The sequence below is a fragment of the Silene latifolia genome, unplaced genomic scaffold (assembly GCF_048544455.1).
Source record: "Silene latifolia isolate original U9 population unplaced genomic scaffold, ASM4854445v1 scaffold_20.1, whole genome shotgun sequence".
NCBI lineage: Eukaryota > Viridiplantae > Streptophyta > Magnoliopsida > Caryophyllales > Caryophyllaceae > Silene > Silene latifolia.
Genome location: NW_027413163.1, coordinates 6,826,901 through 6,841,677, shown reverse-complemented (window position 1 = coordinate 6,841,677; position 14,777 = coordinate 6,826,901). Strand labels below are relative to the sequence as shown.

At 36.4% G+C, this 14,777-nt stretch overlaps 1 protein-coding gene across 1 annotated transcript; it reads left to right on the top strand.

Moving 5' to 3' along the window:
• Positions 1 to 2,386: 2,386 nt before the first annotated feature.
• On the top strand, positions 2,387 to 14,042 carry LOC141638240 (DNA mismatch repair protein MSH4-like). The gene is made up of 24 exons (XM_074447651.1): positions 2,387 to 2,544; positions 3,427 to 3,630; positions 3,852 to 3,887; positions 3,970 to 4,082; positions 4,501 to 4,546; positions 5,241 to 5,287; positions 5,581 to 5,688; positions 6,469 to 6,544; positions 6,903 to 6,975; positions 7,092 to 7,234; positions 7,324 to 7,409; positions 7,811 to 7,950; positions 8,046 to 8,185; positions 8,263 to 8,313; positions 8,514 to 8,577; positions 10,042 to 10,185; positions 10,271 to 10,338; positions 10,424 to 10,482; positions 10,981 to 11,137; positions 11,882 to 11,934; positions 12,044 to 12,142; positions 12,717 to 12,831; positions 12,921 to 13,043; positions 13,442 to 14,042. Exons 1-24 carry the CDS (start codon positions 2,479 to 2,481, stop codon positions 13,604 to 13,606), a joined length of 2,376 nt encoding a protein of 791 aa, XP_074303752.1. The 5' UTR covers positions 2,387 to 2,478; the 3' UTR covers positions 13,607 to 14,042.
• Positions 14,043 to 14,777: the final 735 nt, after the last annotated feature.

Genomic DNA, 14,777 nt, shown 5'->3' with positions numbered 1-14,777 from the left:
CATCCTTTTGTTCAGGCTTTAAATTATTATCCGTTTTAAACAACAACATTACCGCAGTAACTCAAATACTCAATGGCTCCCGCAAATTACGGGATAAAGAGGGGGCCGTTTTAAACAAGATAAATTAACTAATACCTATAATAACAAATATGCTTTTTGCTACAATGACAAAGTTATAGGCTTTTTTCCGCGCATAGGAAAGATAAAATTACATCATTTTTAAGTGTCTCAGTTAGTTGTTTACCTTTTTATTTGTTTTTAACCGTGCTTTTGATGACCAATTCAATTGTTTACCTTTTTATTTGTTTTTAAGAGTGCTTTGATGACCAATTTGATATAAATCACAATCAATTTGGTTCACTAGTCATTTTTTAATAATTAGTCTCTTCCTCTTCCCTTGGTCTTATTTTAGTGTTCATTCATGTACAAGTTTTACTCATTCATGGACATAAATGACGATAATACCCCTCTTATTTTAGTAATTTCATTTTAATACCCTTCTTTCAGTCTCTCTCTTTTCTCCGTATCACCATCCAACCTCCACCCGTCAGCCACCACCCTCACCGCCGCCTCCTTTGCGCCACCGACCGCTCTTGACGACTTGCTCAGACTGGCCATCAGACGATCTCACAGATCCGTCTCCCAACGATGATAATCCGGTTCGATTCTCGTCACTTGTTTATTCGGTTCGGTTCAATTCGATTAAATTACAGTTGTTGTTGTTCTTAGATATTTGAATTATTTGCTTATTTTGACTAATTGAAGATTACTGAATTAGGTATGTAAGATTACTGAAGTCTGCTTCTTCGTGATGGATGCGCTTAGAGAGAAAGGAGCTTAAATGAAGCCGCTTTTGTGTGCTTGTTTAGCATAAGAGCAGGATAAAGTGTTGATTGTTGGTGTGACAGCGAAGCCGAGACTTGGGGCAGACAAAGGAAATGCATTTGGGATGGCTTTTAAGAATGCTGCTCAAGAAATTGGTGTAGAGTTCTTTCACGAACTCTTTGAATATTCATGGATAAACTTATAAAGTTGCTGTCAATTATTTATGGTGAGGTTAACAGGAAGGCTATAGTATCCAAGTCTGGGAGTTAGACCTCACAAAACTCACCCAACCCAAACTAGAAAAGAACAGATCAAAACTGATCTGAACTTGAATTGACGAGAACCTGTAGGACACGACCCCAGCTTGACTCGAATGACTCCTCTGTCAGGTCTACTATCCGATTTACTGTACTTCGATTACCAAATGTATTCTAGAGCTGCTGTAAAATTATCTTGTTACTCTTCTTACATTCACCGATTCAATACCGTTTACATTTTTAGTGTGAGCTTTGTAAATTTCGCATGTAAGTGAATTATCTATTTCAAACTCATTTTCTTCCACCGTCTCGGTAAATTCTCGAGTCATTGTAAAATTAAAAGATGTCTATAAATCGGAGGAATTACATCTTTTAATACTGTAAAATTCTCGATTCAATACTGTATCTTTTTTTTTTATTTGGGTGAACTAGCCATAATTTCCAGATAGGAAATATGGAAATATACAAACAAAGGTCCACCATCCACATAATACAATACAAAAAGGAATTCTGAAGTTTCTTCAGAGAAATAGCTACATATCTTGTATCAACCTTTAATAATATGAGTTGTATGGGTTTTCAAGCAAACAATAATGTTGAATGCCAAAGAATAGACTGAAAATAAAACAAAATTTCAATCATTTTCACAAAGTACAAATGACCGAGTGATCGAAAAGTAGAGAAAAGATAAACATTCTGGTTTAACATTTGGTTTCCTGCTCTCGAATGCACAGATAATTCGTTTGTAGGTCATAATCACACCAACAATTCATATTCTAGCTTTCATAATATGGCGCAGTAACTCTGAAAAACAAATAACGTCGACGGACGCCTACCCTACCACCACCAATGTCACCGCCACAACAACCGACGGCCGCCATCCCTCACCCAACGCCGGCGACGGTTTACGCAAACCCTAATTTAATTAGTGTAAATCAATTCTTTAATTTGATATAATATAATTAATAAAATTAAAAATTAGAATAATTAATTGATTGATACGAGAATTAGCATCTATAATTGTGTAATTTGACGGATTTGATTAATTTTATGGATTTGATTAATTTTGTGAGGGAGAGAATTAGAGAGAAATAGGTAAAGGGCATATTATGGAAAAATAATGAAAAAAAGTCCATGAATGAGTAAAACTCGTCCATGAATGAGCAACTACGAAAACAAAAGGTTAACAAATGATGAGAAAGGAGAAACTACAATTTACGACTATCTTGTCAACCACTATGCTAAGACGACTTAGAAACTAACGTATTTCCAACCGGATTCGGTCTAGCAACAGTAAAGTAACAGTAACCTCGGGTACATAAATACACAACACAAAGGGTATGCATTTTCGCGCGCATTTGTAAACTTTTGAAGGAGAGGAGTGATTTGCCGGAAAATGGAAGAAGATGCTGGAGATAAATCGAGCTTCGTCATCGGAATCATCGAGAATCGTGCTAAAGAGGTCTTTCCTTCCATCTTTTCTTCAAATTCATAATCCAGTTTCATGCAATTAGTTACCTATTAACCTAAATTTTACTCCTAATGTTGCTAATCAACTTCAAATTTAGCTTTGCGATGATTATGCATATTGTGTGGAAATTTAATTGATGTTGAAATTTTTCTCGAGAATTTGTTTATACTGGAACTGTTTAATTGCTTGAGAATTGTTAATTATGTAAGTATTTAATTGTGGAAATGATTCGACTGTTTTGTTTTTCGATGTATCGTGTGATTGATTTTTTTATTAGGTCAACAAATTGTTTATCAGTCACGAAACCTAAATTCATTTCGGTGAATGCATTTCATTTTCGCTTAATTTCGCTAATTGTTAGAAACAGGCGATGCGGAAGGTGTTTTACGTGATAGTTAATTGGAGTAAGTTGATGAATATCTATAGGTAGTAACATGTGATCTAAACCAATTTAGTATACTTCAATTACGGATTTCTGAGTTTAGATTCTACAGGCGCCAAGTTTGCAGCTGATTATACTGTTTTTCTAGAGAGGCTTGTTTTTAAGGTTCCTCGTATGGTTAACTGGTTTTGATATACTCATTTTTGTTAGTTGCGATCTTTTGATCTATGTAAAGACGGCTTAGGTTGAATTTTTCTTTGAGGATTATGGTATGAGAAGTGGGAGGAGGGTGGTACACTGATACAGAAAGATTGAGAAGAAAAGGTAGAGCTCTTTGATTAGCGATACACCGGAAACTAACTATTGTTCCGTAGAAAGGCAAAATACAGAATAGAGAATATAGAACCTTATATTCGTTGAATGTTAGAAGAACTCGTCCAGAAATATGCAGAAACTAAAGAGTAAAATTGAGGTTATTTGTGCTTGTACAGGTTGGAGTTGCGGCTTTGGACTTGAGATCTGCTTCACTTCACCTTTCTCAGTACATTGAAACAAGTAGTTCGTACCAGAATACAAAAACTTTGTTGCATTTCTATGACCCAATGTCGATAATTGTTCCCCCTAGCAAGTTGGCTCCAGATGGTATGGTTGGAGTGTCGGTTCTGGTGGACAGATATTACTCAGCGAGCAAGAAGGTGCGTGCGTGTCAACTGTCAAACTGCTGTGTGCCTGTGCCCATAGCACTGTTTGTGTTGTTTACAATTTCTGCATCTCAGATACTATATGATATGGTCTTACATGTGAAACCAACTTATTAAGGCATTAACCCATTTATTGAAGAGGGCACGGCTTTGGGTATGTGAGACCGTCTCATGTAAGACTCGCTGTTCAAAATAATAAATTCCCATTCTTTCAGGTTATAATGGCCCGCGGTTGCTTTGACGATACCAAGGTTGGGCTTTGCCTCGTCCTCAGTTCAAATGTGATAATGATTTGATTGCTGGTAATTGGCTGATGATGCCTTTGCATCCCAGGGAGCTGTCTTGATTAAGAATTTGGCAGCAAAGAAGCCCTCGGCCCTTGGCCTTGATAGTTATTACAAGCAATATTATCTCTGTTTGGCTGCAGCAGCTGCTACTATCAAATGGTATTTTCGATTTCCTTATAAAATACTTTCCACGGAAGATCGAGTGCCTTCTCATTGTAGGTTTTTGTTTAGGATAGGCTGAAATATGGTTCTTAATTGAGTCTCTGCGAGACTTGTGATCAGTAAATGAGTTTTTGCTGCTTTTAACTCGTCATTGCTCATGATTCATGGAAATTAGACTCAAGCATACAACATGAATGTATCATGTAGGCAGACGTTATGGTCACCTTCCTACAAAAGATCGGGTAGAGTATAGTACTAACTAAATGTTAGAACTTTCTTTTTGAGGTGATTTTATCACAAATGGCTGTCATTAATGTAACTAATATGGTCAGCACAGATTGGTGAATGATGAATTATACTTCTATAAAAAGGCCTCCCTTATTTATTGATGAATTATTATCTTTATGACATACAGGACAGAAGCAGAAAAAGGAGTTATTATCACAAATCATTCCTTATTGGTATCTTTTGTCTTCTTCCCCTATCTTCATTTGCTCAATGCACCACTCTTATATACTGATTTTATGCTTTTTCTGGCAATATGTATGGAAGTTAATTAATTCATCCTTCCAATAGAGTTCTTATTTAGGGATATTAATTTCATGTGCTTGAAAACTAGAGAATGTAAAGAGAGACAGGTATAATTGTGATGATGACTGTATCAGTCCATCTCTTTCAGTAAAGATCTATTATTCTTTAACTTCGGGAACTAATTGGTCGTGAAACGCTAAACGCGCTGTGCTTTTGTTTACATGAAGTGGTGGATTATCATCTCGTTTTCGTTTATGGATCTCTTGGAAATAACCCTTCCATTACTGCAGGGGAGAGGCTGCATTGCTGCAACATCCAAACCCCTCTTACCCTCTTTGAGGGATAGCCTTTTTGTAGCACTAGGGTTATGATACATTGATACGACAATAAACTGTATCAGTATCTCATTCTTGATTTATCAATATCATGCTATAAGTTAGTGACTCTGCTCATTGCTGCTTTCTTATCTCTGTATTTACAACAACAAAGCAGCAGTGGCGATTAAGTTGCGTTCAGTCAATCAACATAAGTTAACTGTTGCTATTATTCTACACTGAAATATTATTCACCTTTTGATTGTTGTCATTTTGCATCCAAGTTTTTGAATACTTTCTAACTTTTCAGGTTACTTTTAATGGATCATTTGATCACATGAATATTGATGCTACTAGGTAAGCAAGCACGTGCATTTTTACCCTTCTAAATTCATTATAACTCTCAATGTGACATTTTACTGCTCATGTAGGACTTCGTAATATATGCTCACATCCCTTTAGTAATAGACAACTTCCTGAGATGATAGAAAAAATAATTGATGTAACTCAATCCCTCAAAATCTCTTAAATCATTTGTAATTGTCTCACAGCATTGATGCTGGAGAGTGCTGAACATTTGTTCCTAGCACTACTCTTTGTTCTGGATAAAAACTATGGAAGCTTCAGTAACTTAAAACTGATGGTGACAGTGTACAAAATTTGGAACTCATTGAGCCATTGCATTCGAATCTTTTGGGTACAAGCAACAAGAAAAAGAGTCTCTTCCATATGCTTAAGACAACAAGAACTACAGGGGGGTATGTTTTCTTTTTACCTGCTCCATCTTACACTCTCCTAGTAATGCAAAATAATTTTTTCTCCTTTTGTTTCTGACTTAGCAACTCAAATTCTATAGAGGGTACTTTTAATTGGTGAAGTGGTCCAATATTTCATAAGATGAGCTTCACAACAGCAATGTGTAAAAAAGTAACAGTATACGATAAAAAGGGATACGCTCATCATGAAAATATGTACCAGATGAAAGAGTCACTTTGAACCACGATCAATAATAAACGGGTTAGGAAAAACACATAGGAGTATGGTAAAAGTGGTCTCTCAATAACTCAATGAGAGACCGTCTCTTACAAGTCTTTGTTAAAAAGTGAAGGGTTATTTTGGGGAAATTAAGGGGTCTCTGCTCTTACAAACTGCCAGCGTAATAACTAATAACACTGTTTATAGCTTTTATATTATCTTCAAAATGCTGGGATGAGAGTTCATTTTTTTCCCGCAACATAGAGTTAGCATTGCTGCATGGGTAGTAGTTTGGAACTGTTGCCTTACAGACAATATTTTGTAAAGGGTACAGCTTAAAGAAACTTTAGTTGAATTTTAAGTTACTATGACATGATCTTGGTACTGCAAAGGAAACTAATCAAAGTAATGTCAGGCTTATTTCTTATACTGTCTTCAGCAGATTTGTTGAATTTATTTTCTTGCAATCTTCTGATGTGCATTGGGTTTCATTTTAGGGGTTTATTTTTTCTCATTTTAGCTCTTATGTGGTAGTTCATTAAGACCCTTCACTTCTTGTACAGGACTAGATTGCTCCGTGCCAACCTTCTACAGCCTTTGAAAGATATTGAGACTATCAATGCTCGCCTGGATTGCCTGGTTAGTTGTTATGTTTCTTTTCTGATCATAGACCTCAAAACGGTTCTACCTTATTCTTCTTTAAATTTTCCTGTATATTTCACCGTGCCATTGTTGTAGACTTGTTGTTTCTTCTAGGATGTTCTCATTCGTGAACATGATTAGATGGAGCTGATTTTATCCTTTCACATTACTTTTTGCTGAACTTTTATATGAACACTCACATGTACGATTTTAGGCTGATTGGCTTATTCTTCTTTGAAAGAAGTTCATGATAATCATGCTCATGGCTTTTAGCCAGTTTCCCTTCTTCTACTTTATTGGACTTGTTTTCTCAGATATAATTGTTAAGTAAACATTTTGCATAATTTACATTTAGGATGAGTTGATGAGCAACGAGCAGCTCTTTTTTGGGCTCTCCCAGGTTCTGAGAAAGTTTCCAAAAGAAACTGGTAAGGGAGCAAATACGTGAAGATAAAACAAAGAATTTCATAACTTTTGTCTGTGGATATTTTATTTTAAGGAGAATGTGTTAAAAGAAACACTTGCTTTGATACACTTCTTTCAGATAGAGTGCTATGTCACTTTTGCTTCAAGCCGAAGGTCACAAACAAAGTCTTGGCATCTGACAGTGCTAAAAAGAGCCAAATAATAATTTCAAGCATTATCCTTCTTAAAACCGCTTTGGATGCTCTTCCCCTCCTTTCAACGGTAAACTATGCTTCTAGATTGTGTTATGAATGCCGTACCATTAAAAATAGATGAACTGCTGATTGTCATTTTTTCATTCATTTTGTAAGGTGTTAAAAGAAGCTAAAAGTTTTCTTCTAGGAAACATCCATAAGTCCATATGTGAGAATGAAAAGTATGCCCTCATCAGACAAAGGTAGTGCAAGTTTCTGTCTCCTTAATAAAACATTTACTTTTTTCTTTCAAGAGAATTTTTTTAAATCAGTGTTGTTACTCATTTGCATGGCCTATTAAGCAGAAAAACATGGGAAATAGTAATATGAGCGCAGAAAGGGAGGGTTCCCCACAGCATCCATATTCATACATTGTCATATATTTGATTCACTTTTCTTCTCACGTTTTGTAGCTTAACTCACAAACCTAGTAGAATTAATTCCAGCCATTGACGTTCAGCTTTTATTGGACTTTTATAGCTCCTTCAAAGAAGCCTAAGAAAGAGAGAAATGCTGATTCATTTTTCATCAAGCTTCCAGTACACTTTTCTTTAAGTACTTCACGTTTAGATATATTCATGCTAACAGAAGCACTCTGTTTCAGAATAGGTGAAGTGATAGATGAGGATGTAGCTCATTCAAGGGTTCCTTTCATTGCTCGAACACAACAATGCTTTGCTATCAAGGCTGGAATAGATGGGCTGCTTGATGTTTCAAGGAGAACATTTTGTGATACTAGTGAAGGTATTAGACACGTTATTCAGGTAGAATAGCTTATTTAGCAGATCTGAATAATTTTTTCTCATTTCTGACAAATTAATGTATGTTCTGCATGGCAGCTATACATATGCTTGCTAACAAGTATCGTGAAGATTATAAACTACCAAATTTGAAAATACCTTTCAATAATCGACAAGGGTTTTACTTTAGTGTTCCTCAAAAAGATATTCAAGAAAAGCTTCCTGGCAAGTTCATTCAGGTTGTGCATAGAAGCTCCGTAGTCTTTGTTTGTATATGTGCATGGAAGTCCAGTCCATTCTGACTTTCTTCAAACAGGTTGTGAAACATGGAAACAACATGCACTGCTCTACTCTAGAACTTGCATCGGTGAGTAATATCATATACAATCTCTTGTGAATGTTCCGTTCTTTGGGCAATTGAGCATGAAACCTGGCAGTCAAATTATTTGTAATGCTCATTGAGTGTGTATTAGTTTCTGTCACACAGCTTTTCCCATCTGCACCTGTTAACTTACTGAAATTATTTTCATGAAAATATTTCATCTTGCCTTTACTTGAATTGTGCAGCTGAATGTGAGGAACAAGTCTGCAGCTGCAGAATGTTGTGTCAGAACAGAACTTTGCTTGGAAGGTTGTATGAAAACCAATGATGTGACATCTATTGAAGTTATATTTTATTGCTTGTTTTTATGTAATCTAACTGAGTATGCTACTCTTGTGCTTTTTGCATAGAAGCAAAAAACAAATCCTATCTTTTAGTAATATAGAATATGAGAAATTGTAGGTCATTTGAACATTTGTTGGTAGTTTTATCACTAATTTGGAAGCCAAGTTCTATGTGAAGGTATAGAGAGGAATATCTGAGATGAATAGTTATATAACAGGGTATTACACGTGGTATAAATGCTTGGCCAAACTGGAGAAATGCAGTTTCTTAAGGTTGTTTTTTTGTGCTTGTAACGGATGGAACCAAAAATGAGGTGATTCTAGGTACTTGGGATTAGAAGTACAAGGATTTCCTCTAGAAGCTTGACTTGTAAAGAAAAGATGTCAGTAGCGAAAGCCACACTGACAAGGTATGAGAATTAATGTCAGATATTCTGGTGGAGAAGAGCAATTGAGAACGTGACATTTGATAAAACTGTCACACAGTAGGATTAGTTAAAGAGACAGTAGATAGGTGTGAGAGGAATACTTTCAGCTATCATGAATGTACTTTCAATATTTATATTTATTTTCACTAGAAATACTTAACCACCTTTCTTGCTTTTCAAATCAGTATTACTAGCAACTACAGACAATTTCAGAAACTGTTGTTACATCTTCAATTTATTCTTAGTATGCATTCCTGATGTTTTTCATACATTTTCCTGCGTTTTTCTCTTCATACTTTTTTCTCCCTTTTGCATCTTCTTTAGCTTCCTTTCATGAGTTTCTCAATTTTATTGCATTTCTTTTCTCACTTTTTTCCTTTCTACGCCTTCCTTTTTTTCTCTCCTCTTTTCTTTGTTTCACTTTGCCCACTTTCTTGGTTTAGTCTCTTTAACTACATACAAAAAATTATAGTTTGTTTGGTTTCCTCCTCACATTGACTTACCATATGATGATTCATGTTAGCCGACCCCGTAACTATACCGGTGTTTTATGTCGATCTAAGTGAGCATGTTTTGACCTGCCAAATCCCACCGCTAGCAACCAGCAGTTGTATTTTTGTTCATGAGTAATTTCATGTGATTTACGGTCAGGTTCAGATACACGCAGCATGCAAAGCAAGAATACAGGACTGTTATATGGCACAAGTCTTTTTCACATCTCTGCTTGTGTGTGTAGCTGTGTAGACTAATGACCGGTCCACCTCATAACTCTACCACTATTATTTTGCAGACTTAACTGGGTTGCTAAAGTTGTTTCACGCAGTTTATAGCTTTAAGTCCAACACTTTGCTGTAGTGACTAGTGCCTCACATACCAACCCACATTGCTTTTCTCAGAGTATTTCAGTCTTTTCAGTCATATGGAGTATAATTTACCTTAGTTAAATTGATAAAGTTAAATATTCCAGCATGCAAGCTTATGATGTGGTGTATATATTGCAGCTCTCAATGATGCCATCAGGGAAGATGTATCAGTGCTCACTATACTTGCAGAGGTCTTGTGCCTTTTAGATATGATAGTCAACTCGTTCGCTCACATGATATCAACCAAACCAGTTGATCGATATATTAGACCAGAGTTCACTGGTGGGTGCCTTTTATTTTTAGTGTTTGTTATTCTGTAAATCTTTGTATATGACAGCAATAGTTATTTCATCTTACCATTCGTCAGAAAGTGGCCCACTGGCGATTGATGCAGGAAGGCACCCTCTTCTAGAAAGCATTCACAGCGACTATGTTGTATGATGTACTTCTGATTGTCTCATCATTCATTTGGTCATGTGTAGAAAGACCCAACAAGTATTCTTCTTCCTTTTCCATGCAGCCAAACAGTATTTTTCTTTCAGAAGCTTCTAACATGGTGATTGTCATGGGTCCGAACATGTAAGAAGCACTTTCCTGATGTTTCTCTTGGCAAGTATTTTCTTTTGTTTTTTGGTCCTTTTAGTCAACCTGGTGCCTGAAAATGCAAATCCTATTAGCCATATAAGTGCACCATTATTTCCTGTCCTTGTGATTTGGACAGTAACTCAAATCAGGGTTAGATGCTCATACTTCATAGGAGCCCCTGTAGACTCTTAGAGTCATAGACAGTGTTTTTGACTTGTTTAGTATCGAGGATTCCCACATCAACTTGGGTGAGATCAAACATTCTAGCTAATGTAATAAATAATGATGTTTCAAATGACTGTTCAATGATTAACTTGCCTTTTGCCAAGTACACAATCAGAAGGTTTTTCTTCCCTTAATATGGCTAATAGGATTTGCATTTTGTTGTACAGTAAAAGTTATCTGTTGGCTTGTGTATCCCTGTGGAAGATATAATCTCTATGTTCCCACAGGCAGTACATTCATGATGTGGAAATCATGTTTTTTTCTCAGGAGTGGCAAGAGCACTTACCTACAACAAGTGTGTCTTATTGTCATCCTAGCTCAGATGGGTTGCTATGTACCTGCTCAATTTTCTACTATAAGAGTTGTTGATCGCATATTTACACGGATGGGTGCTGTGGATAATCTTGAATCAAATTCTAGCACGGTATGACTTTTTAATCTCACTGATCACTTCTGGATAAAATGCAACTCCAGTGAAGCAGATTTTAGTGTTGATACTTTGTAACTTCAGTGTTGACTTGGTAGCTTGCTGCGCTTCGTTTTACTGTGCAGTAGCAACATTCAATGCAATTCTCGCACAGTTTTTATTTTGGATCATTTGGAAACAGCATATCTTTGTTAAATAAATGGGTAAAACTGTGACATTTGACCCCCATACCTCGCAATTTGCAGGAACCCTTGGGGGACAGGGGGTAATATTATTGTTTTATTCTACTTCAGTGAGTAATTAACAAGTAAACATAACAAAAAATGCTGTCTTAAGTTAAAATTAATTGTTCCCTGTGTTGGCTTGCTAACTACCAAAGTGGTACAGCCGTATAGCAGCAGTAGTAAATGAAGATACAAACAGTGTACTTCTTGTTTACCCTTGTTCTTGTTCCTAGTAAGAATTTCAATATGTGAATGATGCCAAATTTGGCAAACATTTTACCGAAATGTTCAGTAATAATTAACTATGTTTTGGAATGTGCTTGTCAAGCCTTCATGGGAAGGCCGCATATTGTACTAGTGTAAATAAAATTACGCACTTGAGATTACTCGATTTGTCCTGTGCTAAAATTGGGTGAAAACTAAGAAGTCTACTTCAGAAGCAATGTCAAGAGATGCTTTGGTTTAAACTTCAAATTATTATCGACGCATTCACCCTTAGAATCTTTTGGTTTTACAGTTCATGACAGAGATGAGAGAGACAGCTTTTATAATGCAGAATGTCTCTCCACGGTACAAACATGCATTCTGATTCCTGAGGCCCAACATTTTCAACAATTTTGTTGTTGCTTCAAATTTGACTAAAAGGCAACTTATAATGATTATGTTTTTGAATTTGCAGAAGTTTGATTGTCATGGATGAACTTGGGAGGGCCACTTCATCCTCAGATGGATTTGCTATTGCATGGAGCTGCTGCGAGTATCTGTTGTCTCTGAAAGCGTAAGCATCTACTGAGTATATAATTGTGTTAGCCATTTAGTTATTCGTTTCATCTGAAGCTTGAAGATTATCCAATCTTTGTCTGTGCAACACCAATGGGCTTTATGATATGCTCCTATTTACTCTATATGATTGATACCGACCTCCTCCTATCTGTCTACTACTCTCGCCAGCTAGTCCCCTTAAAAGATAGAGCTGAGTAACATTGAAATTCATATCAGACTTCGCGTCTTAGAGATTCAAAGTACTCTTTGAGTCTCTAATGATTTGGACTCCATGCATTCTTTGGAATTTTTGAATAGAGCCTCGTTTGTAGAAACTCATGTCATTTTAACACTGCTATCCTAACATTATTATCCACTGTCTCTCCTAATTTTGATTCCATGATTCACTCTTAAGTCTTAAGAAAGGCAAATGCTAATGACTATGAATCATTATTCGAATTGCTCTTATGCACCTGGAGAAGGGCCTGATGTATTCATTCATTTTAATTAAATGAGATGTTCTGTGTACTTTTCTTCCAGGAGCAAATATGTATATGAAAACTGACCTGTACATTGCTATCTATCCTTAGGTACACTATTTTCGCCACCCACATGGAAAACCTGTCAGATTTAGCAACCCTTTATCCTAACGTGAAAATTCTACATTTTCATGTTGACATAAGAAACAATCGCTTGGATTTCAAGGTAGCTCTTTGCATATTTAAGAAGAAATAATTTCCGGGCTCTTTTCTTCTTGTTTAGTAACTGGCTTTTACTCCATATGTCTTTACCAGTTTCAGCTAAAAGATGGACCTCGACATATTCCTCACTATGGGCTTCTGCTTGCTGGTGTTGCTGGACTTCCAAGTCCTGTAATTGAGACAGCCTCTATCATCACTTCAAAAATCATAGAAAAGGTAATGGATTTTACTGGATCTGTGATTATAGCTATTTATTTATGCAGTGTACGCGTACCCCAGACATCGGGAAATTAAGTCCTGTACTCATACAGCTTGGGTATATTTTGTAATATTAACAATTTAGCTTCATATCGAAACTCAACCTCCATTTACCTCTCCTCCTAATTATGTAAGATGTTAATTAGGTCTTTCTATCTCTATTATTCATCAATGCTTGTTACCGGAACTTAAAAGTGACCTCTTTGTTGGATGTCTAAATAATATTTATCACTTTGGATGCTTCTGCCCCAAAGTGATAATATTATACTGTTGCCTGTTGGAACGATGTGGTGGTCTAAAACAATTTAACAATCACTTCTTCAGCAGCTAAAACATGTCGGTATTAATACATGCAGGAAGGTCAGAGGATGGAGGTGGATCAACTGCAATACTACCCAATTCAAATGGTGTACCGTGTTGCTCAAAGGCTAATATGTTTAAAGTACTCCAATCATGGCGAAGATTCCATCAGAGATGCACTTCAGACTCTCAAAGAGGCCTATCTGGGTGGTAAACTGTAGATATCTGTGTTACTAGCAAGATAAATGCATCACAAGGCTACGTGAGGACCGTGAATTCTTGTAAATCGGTCGCACCTAGTGACTAGTGAGTGATTATATGTAGAGTCGTTGAGAGCATGAGACACCTTACATTACATAGTCGATGGTAAAGTCAATGATTTGGGATACTCGCACCTGATTTGAAATCAGTAATTTCAACAATATGTGATGATTAGTGTTTAAAGACCATGCTCTTATAATGCCAATACTTCCACCTTCAATAGCTGGATTTTGTGTGCAAAAAATTGTTCGGATTTGTTGACTCGTACACTAGGTAGCACCAAAACGGATACGGACACGGACACGACACGGATACGTGACACGGCATCCCATGAAATTTAGGACACGGGACCACGTTATTTAAATTTAATAAAATATACGGAGTATATTTTATAGTTATATATGTGATTTAATTTTTGAAAAAGTATCTGATATTAAATTTTAAATGAGTGAAGTTAAAATTTGAGGTTAATTATAACTCATTTTCATTTCCAGAATCAAAATCCAACTTATAATCAATCTATTTCGAAATCTCATTACTCGTCTAAAGAATATCATTTGCCCCCAATTCAACTTATTTCCCCCACCAAATTCAACTATATAACAATCCACACTATTTACCTTAAATTCAACTTGATTCCGTTTGAAGGTGTGTCCAAATACCATGGACACGGCTCAAAATACCATGGACACGTGCCCAAATAAAAGATGAAAGTTAGGCACGGCTTTAAAGGTGTCCGACACGTTTTGACGTGTGTCCGATGAGTGCCGTGTCCGACACGGGAAGGCCGATTAGGAGGAGCGTCCGTGCTACCTAGCTCGTACACCACACTCTGCGTCTTAATAATTCCGGAGGGCGCCTGGTTGTATTATGCAGAGCTTCTGTTTACGTTGTGTTCTTGGATTAGTCTAGCTTTTTATACAGTTTTGTGCTACTTGGTTGAAGGTTATTTTAAATACCACTGGGCATGACGAATCTAAATAAATGCTCACTCACGCCCAGAAAAGACGCGATCGACAAGAGAAAAGAGTAGACAGTAATAAGTATCTCATCTAAACCTGAACAAGCATGGATTAATCCTCCAATTCACTGGAATTGAACCCAGCACAGCACAAACACTGGTGCACATAA